Genomic DNA, 19,663 nt, shown 5'->3' with positions numbered 1-19,663 from the left:
ATTACAAGCCATTTATCCGGTAGGAACATTGAAACGTATTTATTATTAAAATGCTTCGGTTCCTTTTAGTGTCTTCACGACTAGAATGCCCTACAATCTTCCCGTATATTCGCTCAATTTTCTGGACCATAGAATTTTTCTTATTTATAATGATCAATTTTAGATATTCATGTGACTGTTTTGTAATTAGGAAACCGGATTATGAGTTTTTCTTTTCTTTTTTTCTGGAGTAAAATGGCTATCGGTATTGCCGTTCAGCTAACAAAGTATCATGTCAGCCTGCTGAAATCCAAGTTCCTACGTGAATTGTGTCACAGAATTGTCGAAAGAGTAACTAATCACATTTGTCATAGGATCTTAAGTTGTGTAGAACATGCGCTTTGTGATTTCTCATAATTGAAATTTCTACGATTATAGATGTGAAACAACCACCGCACCGAAACACCCGGCATCTTGGAGAAAATAAATGAACAGCTATAGTCTTTCACGTAAATATAGAAAGAAATTAGGTAATTGATGGGCCTGATATCCCAGCAATTGTGGCATACTCCGGCATGAATTCAAGCCGTTAATTATGTTTGTATCTCATTCAATGTTAACAACCCACAGGTTGAAGTACAAAGGGCAAAAGTATAGAAGTTGGTAATAAATAAGAGATACACAAACAAAGCATAAATACAACACTGTCAACATATGCAACAGAGAATACAAAACCGTATTTTGAATAAACAATTGAAAACTTGAGTCTTATATACACATTATACTATGAAAATATTTGCTGAATGACGGCCTCAGCATTTCCATTATACTGCATGAGAAGATGGATAGCATCAGCTCTAGGCAAAGCCAGGAATTCCTGCAAAAGAATTCGTCCATCATTGGGTGCATCATGATGTCCGAAAAGGAGTAATCAGAAGAAATGATACATCAATAATATAAAGCATCGTTTATAAGTTGAGAGTCATCTTGCATGTGGGATGAGCATGGGGACAACTCAAGCGACATATGATTGAGAGCAGGTTGGATAGCAGGATAGCAATTGTCTTTTTTTTTTTCCTTTTTTTTTTCTTTTTGACAAAATGGATAGCAATTGTCCATCATTTAAAATAACAACATCCAATTCAACATTTCATATGACAGGTAATGAGATGATCGATAGGCAACTAAGAAATCAGAGGTGGGCTGGTACTAATCCCTATGTAAGTGATTCTCAAAGAGGTTCCATTTCTGAACCATGTTTGATTTTTTTAAAAAAGTTTGCAGGAGAGTTATGAATATGCATATGCAAACATATAACATATTGCAAGTACAAGTAACAATAAAACGAAATTGTTCAAAAAGCAGATGAAAGGTATAGCGATGGACAGATCTAAATACTGGACCAAATAAGAGAAAGAGAGGTCAGACTAGATGGGCGTTGAGGAATCAGATATAAGAGGGAGAAAGAAATTGGAGCTATTTCTGTCAAAGAAAACAAGGGTAGTTTGATTTACTTTTTTGAGCACTAACATACAAAGAATTTCTGAGAATTAACTTACCATTACTTTAAGTATTGCAGTTTCATCAGAACGAAGTTCTCCAGATGATAACTGAGGACTACCAATATCTTCTGCTACCTTGCTGCTTGAACATGTGGTAATTTGAGATGACCCATTAGTACATTCGTCAGTGCATGTCTTTGGTGTAGCATCGCTCCTCATTGGAACATCAACTTCTTTCAGATAATCTATCTTCAGAAATTGTTCAAAGCGATCTTTGCACATTTGAAGCTTATACCATTCAGTATGTGTATGAAGTGTTGCTCTCATTATTTTCATCAATTGAGGTTCTTCAATGCCAAGCCTCTTACCCATTGCAATCTAAATAAAAGAAAAAAACATATCATTACTACTCATGGATTTAGATGAAAGCAAAACAGGTAACCTCTTTCTACGGCCTGTACTTAAACATCCGCAAAGTTTCTACATGTAAGAAAATAGGGCATGTTACACTATAGGTTCGGTCATCAAGAAAATCTGGCTTCAACTTCTCATGCAGACGTACAAACTTATAGGTGACTAGTGACTGCTAGTCCAGACATTCCCCTCATTAATTTTCAATAAGCTCCTACTCTATGAGGTGATATATCAACTTTGTTTTGACTTGAAATGATGCCTTGCATGATCACTGACAAAAAGTCACCTAACTGGTTAAAGTGCACAGAAGGAAATAAATTTCCTAGAAACATGAATTTCCAGGTGAATTTATTTGTATTTTCTGTTTATGGCCTCCTAAGTGTGTACATGCTTGGCACCTACTGGGAAATTATACATTTGGATTAGTCAACAACTGCACACTAGATTCCAAATGAAAAGAATAAAGGTTATCTCAAGTCATGAGAGAACCTTTAGCATATTAATCTAATGGCACCCTATACATTTTCAAACTTCCTTCTTTCTTTTGATTCTTATTTTGAGTTACACAATACAAACCAACGGAGAAAAGAGTTTTGCCAAGTGAAACATAACTTCTTAGAGCAAAAAAGGATTTTCATGATCAAGCCTTACCCATAAATTGTTCTCTTCATAATTTCTTGCCATGAAATTTTGATGTATATTATTTTTATATAAAACAATAACCATGAACCTCAGGATGATAATAATATAATCACAATTATTCAAAATATATCATAGAACTTGATAAGTAATATTATACTAATAAAATCAAATGCAACCTAAAGTACAAAAAGGAAAGTGTAAGAAATGCTTATAGCAAGACAATAGCTGCTGGAAACCTGGATATCCCATCAAACCTTGTAGTTAATAAGGTTGGTTAGAAAGGTCTGAGTTCTACTAAACATAAATTAGCAAATAGAATTCAACAAAAAAAGGAACCAAATAGTGGATCCTGATAACTTTGTCGTCTATGTGAACTAGGGAAGAGCCAGTTCTTCTCTTTCTTCCTCCTATGCATGCAATGGAATGTCATAAGAAAATATTCTGGCTATTTTGACTAAGTAGCAATGAGAAGGTTAACATGGAGGATTCAAGATAACAAGATAGCAAAGGAACTTCTTTGAAACATTCAGATTTTACCTGGAGAGAAGTTGCAAGAGTTGGGAGTGGTATCCCCTTTCTCTGTATATCTTCACCAGGTTTAATCAGAGACAACAAAGTTTCTTTCAAAGGCTTCAACAGATCTTGATTGTTTGCAGCAAGAGGACCAAGATGATTGCAAGCCACCTTAAGAGCAGCAGCATGATCACCACCATTTACCAGTTTAAGAAATTCCACCTGAAATGATCAAGAAAATAACTATGCATGATATCACAAGCTGCGCCTCTGAACAACATTAACAAAAAGAACTATCTCGGCCGAAATTACCTGTTTCAGTTGGAATAGGAGAACAGGATTTTGAGAAAAGAACTCAGGATCAACATCATTAATCTCTTCAAAAACTTTTGCAGCCATTCCCTTGGAAGCCAGTTCCCGCATCTCTAAAATAACCTCATATCTGTGATCTTCTATGTTGTTCCCATTCCAGAAGGAAGAAATACTTTTCAAGTCCTAGGAAGTAGAACACAATTTTTTATGACTTTCTAAAAACAGTATCAGAAATGAAACACTAGACTGCCTATCAAACTAACCTGCTTCTCCAGAAGATCATCTTCACTGATATCAAGGGCTGGAGACTTGAGATCTTGCTTACTAGTCTCAAGAGGACTCCCAAAAGCATTCTCTAGCTTCTCTATTCGTCCTCTCCATCTCTTGCGTCTTCTCTGACCAGATGCATAACTTCTGCTCTTTCTCAGCCTCCTATAAAAGGTTTCTTGATGGCCAACATCACTGGTGCTGCAATCTTCATTCTTGTTAGTTATCTCACATGCAAATCTCATTTCAACATTGGTTCCTTTTTTGTCAACAGCGTCAACATTAGTTTCTTCAGCACCGTTGCTCTCAACAGCATCTACATAAGGTTCAATATCACTGTCTATTAGTTCCAAATTCCATCCTTAAATCGGACTACATGCAAGATCGATGCATCCATGAGATGACAATATACAACAATTTCTGTGAAAAGTTTTACCAGGTGGAGAATTAGGAGCACTTTCAACTATTCCCCTGTATACGCAGTACTCGTGAACAAGCTTGTCAAGAACGGAGAGATCCAATTTCATTCGGCACAATTCATTCTGTACATATATTAGCAAGAAAATTAGGATCATAAGTTTCAGAGAACAACATTCAGGATATAAAAATATATTGCATAATCAGAAGAAAATACAATTACAACCACTATTATTTTTGTTCTATCTATATTTTTGTGGAGCTTTAACGTGCTAGAATCTTGACACAAATAACAAGCAGATTGTCTGCAGTGAAGTACTTAGCAGCAAGTATTGGATATCAAATGGTTTAGTAATTTGTAGCTAATAATAGGCTGCCTAATATTATAACTGTAAAAATTTCCTACATTCGGAGTTGTAGGGCTGAAGTGGTGAGGAAGCCTACATTTCTACATGTGGCCTTTACTTGGCTAGTGCTGTCAAGTCACAACATTATGCGACTTGGCAGAGATAATGGTCCTCACCTACTACACCAATATTATAATGCTTTGTATAGATTTGCTTTCCAACATCAGCCTTCACCTTCAAAACCACCACTGAGAGACCAAATTATCTCCTTAACAATGGTGGTGTGCAAAGAGAGTAAGAGAGAGAGGAAAAAGGAGGAGAGAGAGAGAGTCAACCAACACCTACCATCTTCAATTCGCCGCCATTGATCCTAGCTACCATTGCAACTGAGTGAGAGAGATAGAGAGGAAAGGAATTAAGGCAAGTGAGAGAGGGGAAAGGAAATTGTTGATACCAATATAACCCATTAAATAGGTAATGGGTAAACCTTTATATTTTTATCAGCCGTATTCCAACCTAATTAGCCATTTCCTCACAATATCCAGTAATTAAGTTAAGTTACTTTTAATTCGGATACTCAATAGGTGTACCCGACAAGTATGAAATGCGAATCCAGACCATATCCATATCTTATGTAGTTATGTGTATCAGATACGTGTATAGGAGGGTAAATGTCGTATCGGTGTTTCATAAGTGAAGTTCATCCTAAACTAGAAAACATGGTAATATGATGCGTGATCAGTAAAATTATCTAATCTTACATAAAAATGACAAGATAGGATTAATCACGAAGGACCACGCTGACAATAAATTTTTCACCCAACCGAAAGATTCGACAGGCAACTATTTCTAAGATTTGTGAAAGCATGAAAAATTCATATAAGCCATAGTAAAACCTGAAATGCCTGAACTAAATCGCCTTTTGCAAATCTCAAGCTATCAACCGATCCTTGTCTTGTTAACTCCACAGCATGGGCTAGGGCTTGAATATCAATCTGAACATTAACCATAAAAATCAAACTACTATAGACAACCTGATATGGACAAATGCATTGCCAAGGAAGAAGCTTACTTCATCAAAAGGAGGTGCCTCATATAAACTCTCCTGAGGAATTGCTGGAGGATCACGATCCTCAAAGAGCAGTCTTTCTGTCAGATCTGATATAGGGGATAAAGTTCCCTGACGCGAGCAAAATACTTTGTGGATGCTGTTAGTGTGTAATGAGAAGAGAAAAAGTAAGGCCAACAAAATTCACTGACTATATCCAAGTTGAGAGAATTGAGATAGAACAAGATGATAGATAACCTTATTAAATATCTCAAGGTCATTGAGAAAATTGGATCATAGGCATGTAAGTGAGCTCTTAATATGGACAACAGTAATCCAGCAAGATCAAGCCTCCTCCTTTCAGACCACTGAGACACATAAAACATCAATATCTTTGATTTAAACAACATTATGTTTCAAATTTTCAAAGAAGGGCATGAATCTTCACCAAATTGAATATTCATGTTTAAACTTATTTAAAGGTACAAGTATTAAGAAAGTCCATAATACATGTAACCTAGATAGAAACTACATAACACATCTAACTTAAATAGAAAATATTTGCATACCTCACTTGCAACGGGAGAAGTTTGATCTTCCTTGTCAAATATTAAAGCTAAAAGAACATGCTTGAACTCCTCGTAAGCTTCCTTCAAAGCAAAAACATATTAGAGATCAAAAAGGGACTTAACACTGGAGCGCAGAGCATGACTTATAAGGAGAAGGAATAACTCCACCATACCCATCCGTACACATATATCCCCTAATACATTGAGAAGCTAACATGCAAGTCGATGGAAAAGTGAGGCTTCAAGTTAGTAGTATATTTTCTACATTTATCCTGGGAAGTGAATGGAAAAATACAATTTGGTTCACTGTCACTGACTCTCCCTATCCGCCCTCCTTTCCCCCATAATTCTCCGTCTAGTCTCAAATTAATAATGCAGTAGAAGTTCTGAAAAACTCTTGAGCGCAGAAATGTATTACTGACCAAGTTAACTATGGTCAATACGACATAAATGCACCTTTTTCCAAAAAAAACACAAAGATTAAGCAACATGCCCCTCCCAACACTTTGTATAAGCATAGGCTGCAAAATAAACAAGTTTTTTCATCTAACAACCTCCAAACCTATAACCACTTCATCCATTCATCACCAACTGACAACTAATCAAAGAAAAACAAACATGTTAACAAGTAAACAATGGTAAATAATTTACCGGGTATGCATCAAGGGCACAAGGAGCAAGAGCCCCTCGAAGACATTCGATCGCAGCATCCCGATCCCTATCCGTCCCTCTCCTCAACAGCTCAATAAATTTCTACAGCGAGCAATCAATTCCATCAAAACCCTAACGAAAAACGAAGAAATCAAACACCGAACAAGAACAAACCTAAACGCGAGGGCATCAAAGACCACCTGCTTCTGCAACCGGAAGAGGATCCGGTGGTCGTCAAGAACGGCGGGCACGTGCCGGCGCAGCTGGTCGACGGCGGCATCCACGTCTCCATCCTCGACGGATCGCCGGATCTGACGGATGAGAAGGCGAGATCGATAGGAAGAAGAGGACGAGGAGGAGGAGGAGGAAGAAGAAGAGGAGATGGAGGAAGAGGACGGGGAGAGAGGCGGAGAAGAGAGAGGAGAGGAGGAAGAGGATTCTTCTAGGAGGCGCTCGGATTTGGCGAAGTCGATGACGAGGGAGTCGAGGGCTTCCCAATTCACGGGGGTGGATTCCATTTGCGCAAGAGAGAAACGTGTTCAAGAAATGCGAAGGGTACGGGAGTCATTAAAGAAGCTATTGGTGAATCGAGAGAGATTTTATAGGATGGAGATTTTTGCCTTTGAGGAGCGGATCGAATCGATGATAAGGTTCAATGTCTCAATGGCGTCATGAAATGGATCACATGCATCTAAATCGAATAGAAAATAAAAAAGAATAATTCACAAACTGAAGGAAGTTAAATTCATTTTACTGCCTAAAAACTTTATTTTGTATCCCTCATGCACCCCTGAAAGTTTAACTGAATTAAGTTAAAAACTTCTCTATTTTTAATATTTAATTATAAAAATAAATTAAAGAAGTGACTTCCTTATTATCAAAAATAGTTTAATCTTATTTCTCGAAAGAAGTCATTAAAATTCACTTGGTAGTAACTAAACACTAATGTAAAGTTTTGGGTGCCAAGTTATGGGTGTAACGGGCTTGTTGTTGGCCCGGCCTTCTTTGCCATAAGCAATATCGTGTGTTACCCGGGCACCGATTAAATAAGTCGGCAGAATAGTTAGTGAAGGTTAAACGAAGTTTATAGCGTTGGCACTTGGCTGGCTTTAATTTCTCTGGCCATGCGCTCGTGCTCCGCAGGGCCTTGTTCTTGTTGCTACGTAAGGATTAGAAGCTTCAGATGAGTTTTGGCACAGGAGGAGGACCACAAGAGCATTCGGCCTTTCCACCTACGAACTCATATGGATTAAGCTCATCTCCATCACTCATTATATAAACTACCCTCTCTCTCTCTCTCACACACGCACATAAGTATTTAACCTTTCTTTTTTTTAGTGAACCTTAAAATAAACTTTTAAAGAGAGTGGCATCAACCCCTCATTCCTTTTGTGTGTATAAAGAGCGAGCGGGAGAGAAGTTGAATGGCTCTCCTTAGATTTGGAAGAAGTAGGGAAGAAAAGAGAATCGTATCTCTTTGAGATTGGTCCAAGAATAGATTGATAGAAAAGAAGAAAGGATCTCACAGAGGTAAAGTCGGTCCATCCTTCTCAAGTGATCTTATTAACTTCTCCTCCTCGCCCCATGGTCCCGCAATGCAACCAGATTACCACTGGGGAGCAATGCATACAGGGCTATCCCTACTCATTTAATCACTATGTCTCTCTTTAAATGGGTCACAAGGAAAAAGTGGAGATGAAAGATTGAACCCTTTTTCCCCTCAAAGACCATAGGTGGTCCTCATGACATGCAATGCCTCAGCCACAAAAAAAATTTATAAAGCTAGCAGGAAAGTACTCTCTTCTTTTCTTTTCTTTTCTTTTCCTTTCTTCTCTTTTCTTAGGGTAAAGTAAGAAGTGGGGACTTGGATAGTCACACACTCGCTTTCGCTTGTGACCATACGCTGGCCATGTGATCACTTGCCCAAGCTTTCCTTTATCCCTGGGGGGAAAAGACTCCATTCCTAACAAAGAAGACTGGAAGTCTGGAAGAGAGAGCGAGTATTTAGCGATTCGGATCTACCACTTCCCAAGGGAAGTCGAGTGGTCGGACCCACTGGATGTACTCGCCCATATTGATCGAGATTCATAAATTTACGTCATGGAAAATAATAATAACACTTTGGCTCGATCCCGATCCCCTCACGATATGTGACTTTCCCTGGATCATCGCATAAAATGTCATTTTAAGCTAATTTCTTCCTAAATTGCATAAATGGAATCTACGTTATCATTGATTACCACGTCACCATGTGCACCTGCAACTCCTTTCACTATCAGAAACTTGTGCACACCTCAACGTAATCATTGCACCCATTCCCTAATCCTCGTCCTAAATGGGTGATTTATCTACTTAATCACCGATAATTGTCATTTTAATCCAAGTAGCTTTGTGCCAAACGGCGTGCGGACATAACCAATCCCGTCGGAACCGGCTATAGCCCGTTTTATCGTTAACGGCACCGTTACGTTTACGCTCGCTTCCCCCTTAAAAACGTAACCCCGCCGTCAAACCGGATCTAGTAACCTCCTCTTATCTCCACCTTTCGCACAGAGAGAGAGAGAGAGAGAGAGAGAGAGAGAGAGAGAGAGAGAGAGAGAGATGGGGAAGTACCTGAGGAAGTGCAAGAGGATTCAGGAACTCGCGGCGATGGAGGTGACGCAGGTGGTCGGCGTGCGGACAAGGGCGAGGAGATTGGCCATGGAAGCGGCGGCTGCGGCGGCGGAGATACAGATCTCGTGCCTCCAGCTCCGGAGCCGGAGCGTCGTGATGAAGCTTCGGACGGCGAGATCGGCTTCGAATTCCCGAAGGCGAGGCCGCCTTAGCCCTCAGATCGGCCGGATCTCGCGGTTCTCGAGCAACGCCTCACCCGAGGTGGCGGCGGAAGAGCGGATCTCGCGATCGGGTCACACGGAGGTGAGACGATCTCAGTGGTAACGTATAATTCGAGATCCACTGCTTCTTATTCACTCGAATTTTTCATTCTCTTCCCCTTTTCTCAGGTGGTCGGGGAATTCAACTCCGCGGAACCCTACTACGACTGCAATAGAGAAAGGTTTGCTATCTTTTAATTCCTTCTTTATAGTTACTCATACTCTTTGCTACCAGACTCTTTAGTTACGAATTATTTTGTATCTTTTAGGAGACAGACGACGCCGTCGAGCAGCGTGATGGACGAATCGAGCGATCTCGAATCGACCGGGTGGAGGGCGTCGGCGAAGAGAACAACGGTGGAGATCAAGCCGTTGGAGGCGGAGATCGAGGAATTCTTCGCTTCCGCAGAGCGAGCCGAGCGGGACCGATTCGCTTCCAAGTAAGCTCCTCCTCCCGTAAGCTCCACCCACCGCACACGTTAGCTTCACCCCCGCGGACATTCTAACGTTAACCTCTTTCCCGTCCTCAGGTACAACTACGACATTGCCAACGACGCACCATTGGAAGGCCGCTACGAGTGGGTTCGAATTAATTAAACCCACGAAAGAAAAATAAAATAAAAAACAAAGAGCGAGAGGGAATTTATTTAAATTTAAATTTTATTTGTAATTTCTTTTCGCTTTCTCTCTTTTAATTTGGGCAGTAATGTACAGCCGTAACCGTCAACTTCCTGTAAGAATCCTCTCTCCCTCTCGCTCTCCCTCTCCCTCTCTCCTTCAGTACGGTACTACGGGAAGCTTCTTTTCTGAACGCAATAATAAAGCCCCTACGTATTAATTCCGTCCATTTCCTCTGGATTTTTTTCTCAACCGTTGGCTTTAGATCGCATTCTAGTTTTGTTTTTTTTCGCTCAATTTGCGTCTTTTAATTAATCTCTTTGGATCTATTTGGGCGATGCGCTGAAGACGAGACTCGAGAGAGGGCGGCGGTGACGGGACACAGAGCGGTGAGCTGAGGTCGCAGCACGCAAGGTAAGACGAAGTGGCATCAAAGGCGCGTCTGCACGTGGTGAGAGTTCCACCACCAACTACCCGTTAACATTATATTAAAAAAGTTCGGGTTCTTTTTGCATATGCCTTTCATCACTTCTACTGCAGAAAACGCTCTTCCTTTTTACATTTTATTATTTGTAGCAAAAAGGTTTCAAAAGTACTACTGAACATTTCGTATCACTCTTAACTAATCCTTTTCCGAAAGTACTGAAAACTTCACGTTCGGGCCCTCGAATTAAGTTTTGCAACGATGCTCAAACGTGGGTTTGCATGATTCGTCCGGGTCTTCCTCTTCCTGAATCGTAACAAATATACGCACTGTTTTGGGTGAGGTTAGTTGCGTAGAGCTGGGGTTCGACGAAATAAATATTGGGGGGGGGGGTAAAGCAGTTGCTTTGGATCTGGCGCACAATTATTTTAAAGAAGGGTACAGGTAGGTTATCTGTGGAGGCGTTAAGAAGAAGGAATGTCACCTTCACGGCCACTCTTCCTTCTTGCCCCCACGTGGAATCTAAGCCAACTTACAAGTACTTGACTGTGCCCGAATGAGCGGCGCATGCATGTACGCGTGACGTTTTCTTTTTTAACGTTTTTTCGCAAGTCAAATTTATTGTGTTCGTCGACTTAAAGCTAGCTAGTTTTTTTTTAAAAACTTTTGATAGAGTATAAGCTTATAGGTTAATTTCACAGCGCTGCCTTCTGACCTGATTCTAAGCGAGTTTGCATTGTCTCAAGTTCTCCACAAAATTAGTTTTATACTTGTTCTTTTATTCAGGCTTTAATCACTTAATTTGGAGGCTTAGCTTAATTGGAACTCTAGCTTTAAATGAGCTCAATTCAAGCTTATTTCAGGTGGAGCTCAATTCAAAGTCTATGAGATCGAATCTTAAATTTATCTAAATGGTAAAATTCAGATACATAAACTAGTTATCAAAATTAAAAATAGATATTTGTATTTAATTGTTTACTATTAGATCGGATTAGAGTTAAATATAAGGGATACTTTTATTTTCATTCCCAAACTACTATTCTATTTTTTGGTACACAATGACTCCATAAACTATAAAGTCATAGATGAATTCACATAATTGACTAAATTACCCTTTTATTTACGTCAACATAAAATTCTCTCTTAGATTGCACATAATTTGCACGTGCATATGAGGGATAAATATGTCATATTTTTACCACATAACTACCACAAAATAAATTATGAATGAAAATTGTTAATAGAAACCTAATGGGAAGAATAGAGAAGTATTTTTAATAGCTCAGAATATTATTTTATATAAAAATAATAATAAAAATGTGGTCCTTCTAGGGATGAAAAAAAAAACTATTCATATACGTAAATTATTAGATCTTTTCTAATGGTCACATATTATAAATAATATAGACTAACATTATATATCTATATATATATAGTTTCATCCAGCCGGATCTAAAAAAACTAATTTATGACAAGGCTCTGGTCGAAATTAGTAGAGAGTTTACATTTCTTCTCAAGCTCAACACACTTAATCTTAAGCAGACGGTACGTTAAGCCCAACTCGCGCTGCTGCATTATTATTACAGCAGCAGTACATAGCTACACTGCAACAACGTATGGCGGTCGAGATCCATCTCGTTTTCCTAAAAAGAAGAGATTTGAGATCCACCCTCACTTTGTAGTGCCCGAGGTGAGATTGCTGTGGGTTATGGGGGAGAGAGAGGGGAGAGAGAGAGAGAGAGTTAATAAATAAAAATAAGTTAAAAGCTTGGGAAGAACGTGGAGACGGGTCAGTGACTTCCAGAAAGGAGTGCAAGCTCTTTTTTGTGGATCCCCAGACAGTAACATTCTCTCACAGTAATTGAGTAAATTTATTCAACCCACTTTGTCAAATCTCGCCCGCTCATAATAAATATTACAGAATAAAATTCTTAAGAAATATTTGAACTGATATTTAGTATTTTTTTTACTACAATATTATATAGGTATAATTTAGTTCTTAAAATTAGTACTTAATTGTCTAACTTAAATTATATACCGAGAAATTTGCATATATTATAGTTTATATCTTATATTTTTATTATTTATAAATTTAGCTCTATAATTTAGTGAATATACACAGAAAAAATCTTATTGCTAGATTAGTCAGTTAAACTTAATTAAATCTCTATATTAAGTTAACTATACTTAAAAATTATAAAAATATATTTAATCAAGTCATACTAAGGGTATTTTAATTATTTTATAAATAAGAACATTTTAATCGTAAAATATTCTCATAATGTTAGTCCAAAATCTAATCCAAAATATTTTTTGTATATATTTATAAAATTATAGATCTTAATTTATAAATAATAAAAAGTATAAAATGTAAACTATAATTATATTAAAAAACAGAGTGTTACTTTTGGACAAGCTCTCTCGGATGGTAGTGATATTCAAAATATAGAACTCATAATCTGACTGCTATTCTACTGACCATCTTCTGCTATATATTCACCTAATTTTTTTAATGGGAAATTGCAGTTGAAATGCTTAATTAGTTGTTTGACATTTTTGAATCCTGGGCAGTTTGAGTTAGCTAGCAGACTATATATATTATTATGGCCCATCTTTTAAACTCACTAACATAGAAACCTCCAGTTATTAACTACAATATTGTTCATCATATATATAACCATTGGAATTTCTTTAAGAAATACCTTAAGAAAACTCTTAGCAGCTTCCTTCTGAAGTAGTTGTCGACACAACAATAAATATGCACGACAGGAACTTAATCCATTAAAGAAATATGTTTCTCTTCAAGGACTAAATCCCAACGGCCAATTCTGTGGACTGTTCTTAGAAAACACCCACCACTTCCTGTAGCTTTTCAAAGGAGATTCCTCAGAGAGTAAATTTGATATTCTATATAACTTCTTTGGAGAATATTTCTTAAGAGCTATCTTATTTGCTCACTAATTATATGACAAATACGAGAAATCTTATTCCCCATTCCACAGATTTTGACTTAGGAATTAAATTATTAATCCTCCTTAAGATAGAAAATAATTACTGCTATTGTTTTTAAAGAACTGAAACTAAAATTTTAAACGGATGCTATTGAAATTTGATTCACGGTTTATCGTTCAAATCTTGTATTTTACTCTTAATACCTCAAAAATATTATAATTAAATTAATTATAAATACAAAGTGACTTTTAACATTTATTAAGTAAATTTTCTGAAGATTTAAGATGGAAATTAAAAAAATAATATATTAAATATTATAGTTTTTATTATTGTATTTTTTTTTATAAGTAATAATAAAATCGGAGTACTTTCAATGCATTTAATAAGTAAAATATTTATATCAACGAATAATGGAAATGACAAGCGACATAGATTGCGAAGTGGCCAAGTGGGCTGCCCAATGGGACCATTGACTGCCACGTGGATTTGTACTCCGGCATGATCTAAGATACGCCGCAAAACTCTAACGTACGCACTATTGGCATAAATGCTATCCTACTACCCATCCAGCTTCCCCTCACGTGTGAAAATAGGTAATGAGCCTAAACAACCAATGACATTTTACCTCCTTTTATTATACTTAAATTTACTCCACCTTCTTATTTTATATTAAAATATATAAATATATATATTGTCATATATCGATATTATTTTAAATTTTATAATTTTGTCTCTAATAAATATTTTTAAATTTGAGTTAAAAAGTTAATTAAATATAATAAAAACAAATGTGACAGTAAGAGATTCCGACGAAATCAAGAAACTATTTTCTATATAAGCTTTAAATAAATTTCTTTGAGAGATGTGGTGGAAGGCATTGAGGCATAGCAGCACTACGAGAATTATATTATTATTTCTTATTCTTAAAATAATAAACAAAAGAATTAGAATCGTTAGTAGCTTCCACTATGTTCATGTTCTTAGAAAATCCAATAATACTGTGGGTTGCATATAATAAGACTAATAATTTAAATTAACTGTTAGGGAGAAATATAATTTATCTCTATGTGGTCTTGTAACACTTAACGTCATTATAGTTTTAATATATATAGAACCGATGCATATCAATTTTAGCATAAGGAAAGTAAAATATTAATTTTGTTTTACAATAACTAGTTAAATACTAATTTTATCTTATACTAATTTGCTCAGATCTTTTCTATTTTAGGTCTTGTTCGGTTTGGAGCTAAACTTCGATTAGTTAGTTTTATTTTTTAAAAAGTAAATTAATTAAATAGAAAAGAAAATATTTAGTAACCGGTTCATGGGGGCAAACAAGGACTTACGAAACCAATCAACTTTAGTAGAGTTGGTAGGTACCTTACTCATGACCAAGGAGGTCATGAGTTTAACTCCAACTCCAAACAATATTGTGGAGAAATTATTTGGTGGTTGGTAGTTTGGTTTGATTCGGTTGATAGTTCAGCAGTGCGGTTAGTTTGGAAGAACAGCTTGACAACTCAATGGCTTGGAGCACGTCTCAGCGGCGTTTGATTTGAAGCAATTATTCGGTGACGCATATGACTTAAAGCCTAGACTAAATAGTTAAAAGCTCAGTGGAGCCTAAAATGTCTCTGTATCTAAGAAGGGTTGACACTTTATCCAGCCTATGTCTAGCTTTCGTACTCATGAATGATAACAAAATAATAATAAGGACTTACCGGGTTTTGAATTATAAATATTAAAACATGATAATATAATGGGTAATAAAATGGTCTGATAGTTAGTAGTTTTAATATAAAATTATCATTAAAATTTTACCTTAATGATATACCTCGGCGCACGATAGCATCGACCCTTTCGGCTTAGGATAGCATCATCTTCCCGAATAGAAGGGAGGGAGTGAGGTGTTTGTGTTTGCTATGGGCCTGGAATTGGTCTCTTTTCGGTTCTTTCTTAGTTCTTTGTTGGTGGAGTTTTCGAGGCAGAGATTGTAACAATTCTGTTGGATTTGTGAATAAGATGTGGGGCCGATTCTATTGGGGAAGCAAAGGTGGAGACTTGGGGATCGTCGTGGTGTTCGCGTGGCCGTCGAGCGAGGAGAAGCAACTCAAACCCTATATCGATCTCTATTCCTCCCTTGGATGGAATTCCCTTGTCTGCCATGCCGATTTCCTCACGCCGTAAGCTTATCTTTTCTGCTCTTGATTTCGCCGACTTCTTACCGTGTTAGTTCTTTTCTTTCGTTGGAGATTGGTTGGTAGCCGTAAAGGAAAGTGCTTTGTATAAATTATTGCTTTTTTTATTGGAATTGTGAGTAGTGGGGCACAATTTAGTACGCTTTAGAATGTTACATTAAATTTTGAGAGTTATCTATGTATGGTGTTAATTGTTCATTCATGATTAAATGTTTGGAGAACTAACATTGCTATTTCTAAACGGAGATTATAATTGGCCTTCTGACGAGTTTGATATTTGATATAATTCGTCTAGAAAGGCATTCTTGCAAAATAGTTCTGCGACTGACAGCATTTCATATCCTTGGTCGAAATGTTGGATTTTCTTAAAATGTCGTATTATCAGACACTGTTTGATACTTGATAGGTTGAACAAGATTTCTTCTCTTTGCATAGGTTGATAAAGGTACTGTCTTATATGTCCGAATGAAAATGGATAAAGGTCATATCTTGGAAGCGTGATGTTAGTTTCAAATCTATCGACTGTCTTATAATGGTATATAGATGGTATAGGGTGACAGAAGGATCTTTATTTTTTTATGTAAAGAATGAAAAAGAAACATGTTTTTACCTTGCCTTATCATGTCATGTGAATTGCCATTTTCATATAGACAGTTTGTGCAATATATTTTCATGTAGCTAAACTGTTTTTCGGTCTTATAAGTTAATCATTATCCAGATTTTTCCCTGAGAAGGCTACAGCACTAGCTGATGGTGTTCTCAAGGAGCTTGTAAAGGTCAGTATGTTTTTAAGCTTGTAAAGGAGCTTGCATAGCACGTAGTTTGTGCAGTAAGTGATATCCTTTTTTCTTTTGTTGGTTGCAAAACTCAAATTCTGCATCCTACCTGATTCAAGATAAGTTGCAGCCTTTCTTCTTGAATGGACTATCTCATGAGTGAAGCCATTGCTTGAGACTGCCAAAAATTGTTTGACTTTTTCATCAAATTCTTTTTAGCAGAGCCATCGTCTAAAATCCTAAAACCCCAAAAGATAAAGCCTAGACCTTAAATCTAAATAGTAGGCTGATGCATTCACCATGTAAAACCGCATTCATGTATGATGCCCTGACATAAGCATTTTGGGTTAAACTATGGGTATTTATCATCACTCATGTTGCTTGTGGAATAACAGGAATTGAGCATCAGATCTTTACCTGTCATATTTCTGGCTTTTTCTGGGGGACCAAATGGTTGCATGTACAAGGTTCTTCAGGTACGTTCTCCAATATAATATACCTACGTGCTTTGTATGAAACTTTTACTTGCTTCCTTTTGGCCCTCAACTGACTTTCTTCAGTAATAAATAACATGTCTATGTTTCCTTCTTGTCAGTTGATTGGGAGAAAGTGTGAAGGGCAACTTACTCTGGTATTGCTATATTCTTTTATTTTTTTTTTCTGTTTAACTTCTTTTCCCTGCTGTCCTGATGTCATATCAATTGGCATTCCAGCTATCTTTTGTTGTCAATGTTTAAAAAATTATTGGAACAACTAATTGACCGGTTATCTTGGCTTATACAATTTGCAGTCATTAGTATCTTGTGTCATAATCGTAATTAAAAAAAATAAAGAAAAGATCTTGTATCATAGTTTTTCTCTTCTTTCATTATTTTTTTAAGATAAGTGACTTTATGAATTATTTTTGCATTTTTTACAACCCTTGAAGGATGAATATCAGCTGGTAAGAGATTGTCTATGTGGTCAAATATATGATTCTGGTCCTGTAGACTTCACCAGTGATTTGGCCACTCAATTTCTTGTGCATCCATCCGGTCTAAAATTGTCCCAACCTCCTAGAATTTTATCATGGATAGTAAAAGGCTTTGCTTCAGGTCTCGACACACTCTTCATAGACAGATTTGAATCACAACGTGTTGAGTATTGGCAGACTCTGTACTCTTCAGCCGTAAGGATCTCAATTCATTAACGCAGTTTTGTTGACATGCTTATGCATGTATTAAATGTTTTAGTCATTATATGGTCCATCATATATAGCATAACATAACCGTATTTGCAGAATGTAGGCCCGATACTCATATTTTGTTCAGAGGATGATGACTTTGCTCCATATAGAGTTGTTCGTGATTTTGTTCAGCGTCTGCAAGATCTGGGTGCCATGGTTAACGTAGTGAAATGGGGCAGCTCTCCTCATGTGGGTATGACTTTAATGGATCTGAACTCTTACTCTATATTGCAGTTTGTTATTGTTTAAGGAATGTTAATTTTTGCTCGATCTCTGATAGTGGGATGTTTATGTCAATGAAGTTAGAAAATATAGAAAGATAAAATTTAGGGATCATTCTCTTCAAGTTAAATAACATTTTGTTTCCACTGGTTTTTTACCCTTGTGCTGTTAATATGCATTGGGAAACCTGCATTCATTTCTCAATCAAGTATCTTCATGACAAGTTACGTTGAATAGGTCTAAGTGACTTCTTTTCTTCCATTCAGCTAACAAAGAGAAAATTATGGATTCTCCATTGTAAAAGTGATCTCAAATTATGCTAAAGGAAATAATGTCTCCATGTGTGATGTTTGAGAATTTGAGCAAGCATATGGGTATATTATTAGCTAGTTTCTTGTTTTAATATTTAAATTGTCTCCAAGATGATTTTGTCTCATCCTGTCCAATTTGCAGGTCACTACAAACATCATCCAGGCGAATACAAAGCTGCTGTAACTGAGCTTCTTGGAGATGCCACTATAATCTACTCCGAAAGAAGACACCATGTAAACAATGACTCAGCTGGCATCAGGGATCCATGCAACAAAATTCCTGAATCCATCTGCAATCTTCACAAAGCTGCAGTAAACTCAAATGAGAGCTTAACAAGAATAGGAATCGACCCAAGCGACTATTTCTTCTTACCCAGTTCCATGGAGTACCACGAAAACCATGATGAGCCAAAGGGTGAGCCGTTCCAAATGCAGCAGGTACCAAGCATCACTGCTCATGGTGTTCTGGGACAAATCCTTTTCGACGTATGTGTCCCTAAAAACATTGAAGGCTGGGACATAAAACCTACCGCATCCTCGAATAGAAGGCAGACATTTACTTCTGCTCGTCAGGACGGCTCATTTAATCCAATAAAATGCATTTGGCGCTCCAGATTGTAGGATTTTGACCTTATATAAGGTGAAAAGATAGGTAACTGGGAGATCCTAAGAGGACTTTGATTGGTGTATTTTCGATCTCAATCTTGGAATAACCAGTGAGTGTGGTATGTAGAACCTAATAAACCATGCTCATTGCGTTGCCTTCCCTTTCCATTTGTTTTCTCGATAGAAAATTGTACAGTATGTGCATGCTCGCTTATACTGGATTTGCAATCTATAATTCTTTTTTAGAGATAAAGAGTTAATCTATACTCGCTCTTGCATTGTGGGTGAGTCCGTAGATAAGTTATTAAGACCTTTGAGGTATATCTGTTTGGAGTATAAAGATATCTTGTAGCCAAGTGCTTTTTGTACAATAGAAATACAAGTGGCATTTAACGAGTTCTAATTAAAAATGAGAATAAAAATAAAGTCTTCCCGGGACTTTTGCACTGAAAAGCTTGTAAGTTTTGATAATTAAAAGATTGGACTGTACAATATAAATTCATATGCACTCTATTACTAAAATATATGCATTATTAGTGTAGAAAAAAATAATCACTTATTTTTTAAGAGCTCAATTTTAATATTACTCAAATTTAAATACTTTTTAGGCAGATGGTCTTCGATTCGAGCATATGATGGACATTAACCTCCTACAGATATAGTATCTTAGAAGTAAGTACAAACTGGATAGAAAAAGATAAAGAAAAACTAGAGATTAGCATAGATTTCCATCAAAATATTATTCAGATTTACAGATCATGGAAGGATGTATATTGGCACATCCAGTGCTGGTGGTT

The 19,663-nt window shown here is 36.9% G+C and overlaps 3 protein-coding genes across 5 annotated transcripts; 2 read left to right on the top strand and 1 right to left on the bottom strand.

The window, feature by feature from the left end:
- Window positions 1-555: 555 nt before the first annotated feature.
- Window positions 556-7,264, bottom strand: LOC140778794 (uncharacterized). The gene is made up of 12 exons (XM_073123662.1): window positions 6,862-7,264; window positions 6,662-6,763; window positions 6,011-6,091; window positions 5,700-5,809; window positions 5,466-5,601; window positions 5,290-5,388; window positions 4,066-4,171; window positions 3,626-3,945; window positions 3,363-3,545; window positions 3,075-3,272; window positions 1,539-1,859; window positions 556-856 (listed from the first exon to the last, which is right to left on the bottom strand). Exons 1-12 carry the CDS (start codon window positions 7,177-7,179, stop codon window positions 764-766), a joined length of 2,067 nt encoding a protein of 688 aa, XP_072979763.1. The 5' UTR covers window positions 7,180-7,264; the 3' UTR covers window positions 556-763.
- A 1,932-nt stretch (window positions 7,265-9,196) lies between these two features.
- Window positions 9,197-10,381, top strand: LOC140778593 (cyclin-dependent kinase inhibitor 1-like). Its single transcript, XM_073123387.1, has 4 exons — window positions 9,197-9,577; window positions 9,664-9,716; window positions 9,804-9,974; window positions 10,065-10,381. The coding sequence occupies exons 1-4, from the start codon at window positions 9,263-9,265 to the stop codon at window positions 10,129-10,131; spliced, it is 606 nt and encodes a 201-aa protein (XP_072979488.1). The 5' UTR covers window positions 9,197-9,262; the 3' UTR covers window positions 10,132-10,381.
- A 5,039-nt stretch (window positions 10,382-15,420) lies between these two features.
- On the top strand, window positions 15,421-19,132 carry LOC140779763 (uncharacterized). Of its 3 annotated transcripts, XM_073125011.1 has the most exons (7): window positions 15,421-15,711; window positions 16,445-16,502; window positions 16,898-16,978; window positions 17,098-17,133; window positions 17,431-17,670; window positions 17,782-17,920; window positions 18,403-19,132. In XM_073125011.1, the coding sequence occupies exons 1-7, from the start codon at window positions 15,551-15,553 to the stop codon at window positions 18,879-18,881; spliced, it is 1,194 nt and encodes a 397-aa protein (XP_072981112.1). In that variant the 5' UTR covers window positions 15,421-15,550; the 3' UTR covers window positions 18,882-19,132. The 3 variants fall into 3 exon arrangements, with proteins under 3 accessions (XP_072981112.1, XP_072981114.1, XP_072981113.1); XM_073125013.1 differs by lacking the exon at window positions 17,431-17,670 and having other exon boundaries at window positions 15,423-15,711; XM_073125012.1 differs by lacking the exon at window positions 16,445-16,502 and having other exon boundaries at window positions 15,517-15,711.
- The last annotated feature ends 531 nt before the right edge of the window (window positions 19,133-19,663 follow it).

This window comes from Typha angustifolia, chromosome 15, assembly GCF_048772165.1.
Source record: "Typha angustifolia cultivar Huaian chromosome 15, ASM4877216v1, whole genome shotgun sequence".
NCBI classification, from domain to species: domain Eukaryota; kingdom Viridiplantae; phylum Streptophyta; class Magnoliopsida; order Poales; family Typhaceae; genus Typha; species Typha angustifolia.
Note: the sequence above shows the minus strand (reverse complement) of the source record. Positions and strands in the feature narration are given on the sequence as shown.

Bases quoted from the DNA above. Each gene is read 5' to 3' on its own strand.
- LOC140778593 (XM_073123387.1), top strand. From the start codon at position 9,263: ATGGGGAAGTACCTGAGGAAGTGCAAGAGGATTCAGGAACTCGCGGCG. The intron at 9,717-9,803 runs GTTTGCTATCTT...TGTATCTTTTAG, and splicing joins TACGACTGCAATAGAGAAAG to GAGACAGACGACGCCGTCGA. The intron at 9,975-10,064 runs GTAAGCTCCTCC...TCCCGTCCTCAG, and splicing joins CGGGACCGATTCGCTTCCAA to GTACAACTACGACATTGCCA.
- LOC140778794 (XM_073123662.1), bottom strand. From the start codon at position 7,179: ATGGAATCCACCCCCGTGAATTGGGAAGCCCTCGACTCCCTCGTCATC. The intron at 4,172-5,289 runs GTTTTACTATGG...ATATATGTACAG, and splicing joins ATTTAGTTCAGGCATTTCAG to AATGAATTGTGCCGAATGAA. The intron at 3,273-3,362 runs GTAATTTCGGCC...TGATCATTTCAG, and splicing joins TCCTATTCCAACTGAAACAG to GTGGAATTTCTTAAACTGGT.
- LOC140779763 (XM_073125011.1), top strand. From the start codon at position 15,551: ATGTGGGGCCGATTCTATTGGGGAAGCAAAGGTGGAGACTTGGGGATC. The intron at 17,134-17,430 runs GTATTGCTATAT...CAACCCTTGAAG, and splicing joins GTGAAGGGCAACTTACTCTG to GATGAATATCAGCTGGTAAG. The intron at 17,671-17,781 runs GTAAGGATCTCA...CCGTATTTGCAG, and splicing joins AGACTCTGTACTCTTCAGCC to AATGTAGGCCCGATACTCAT.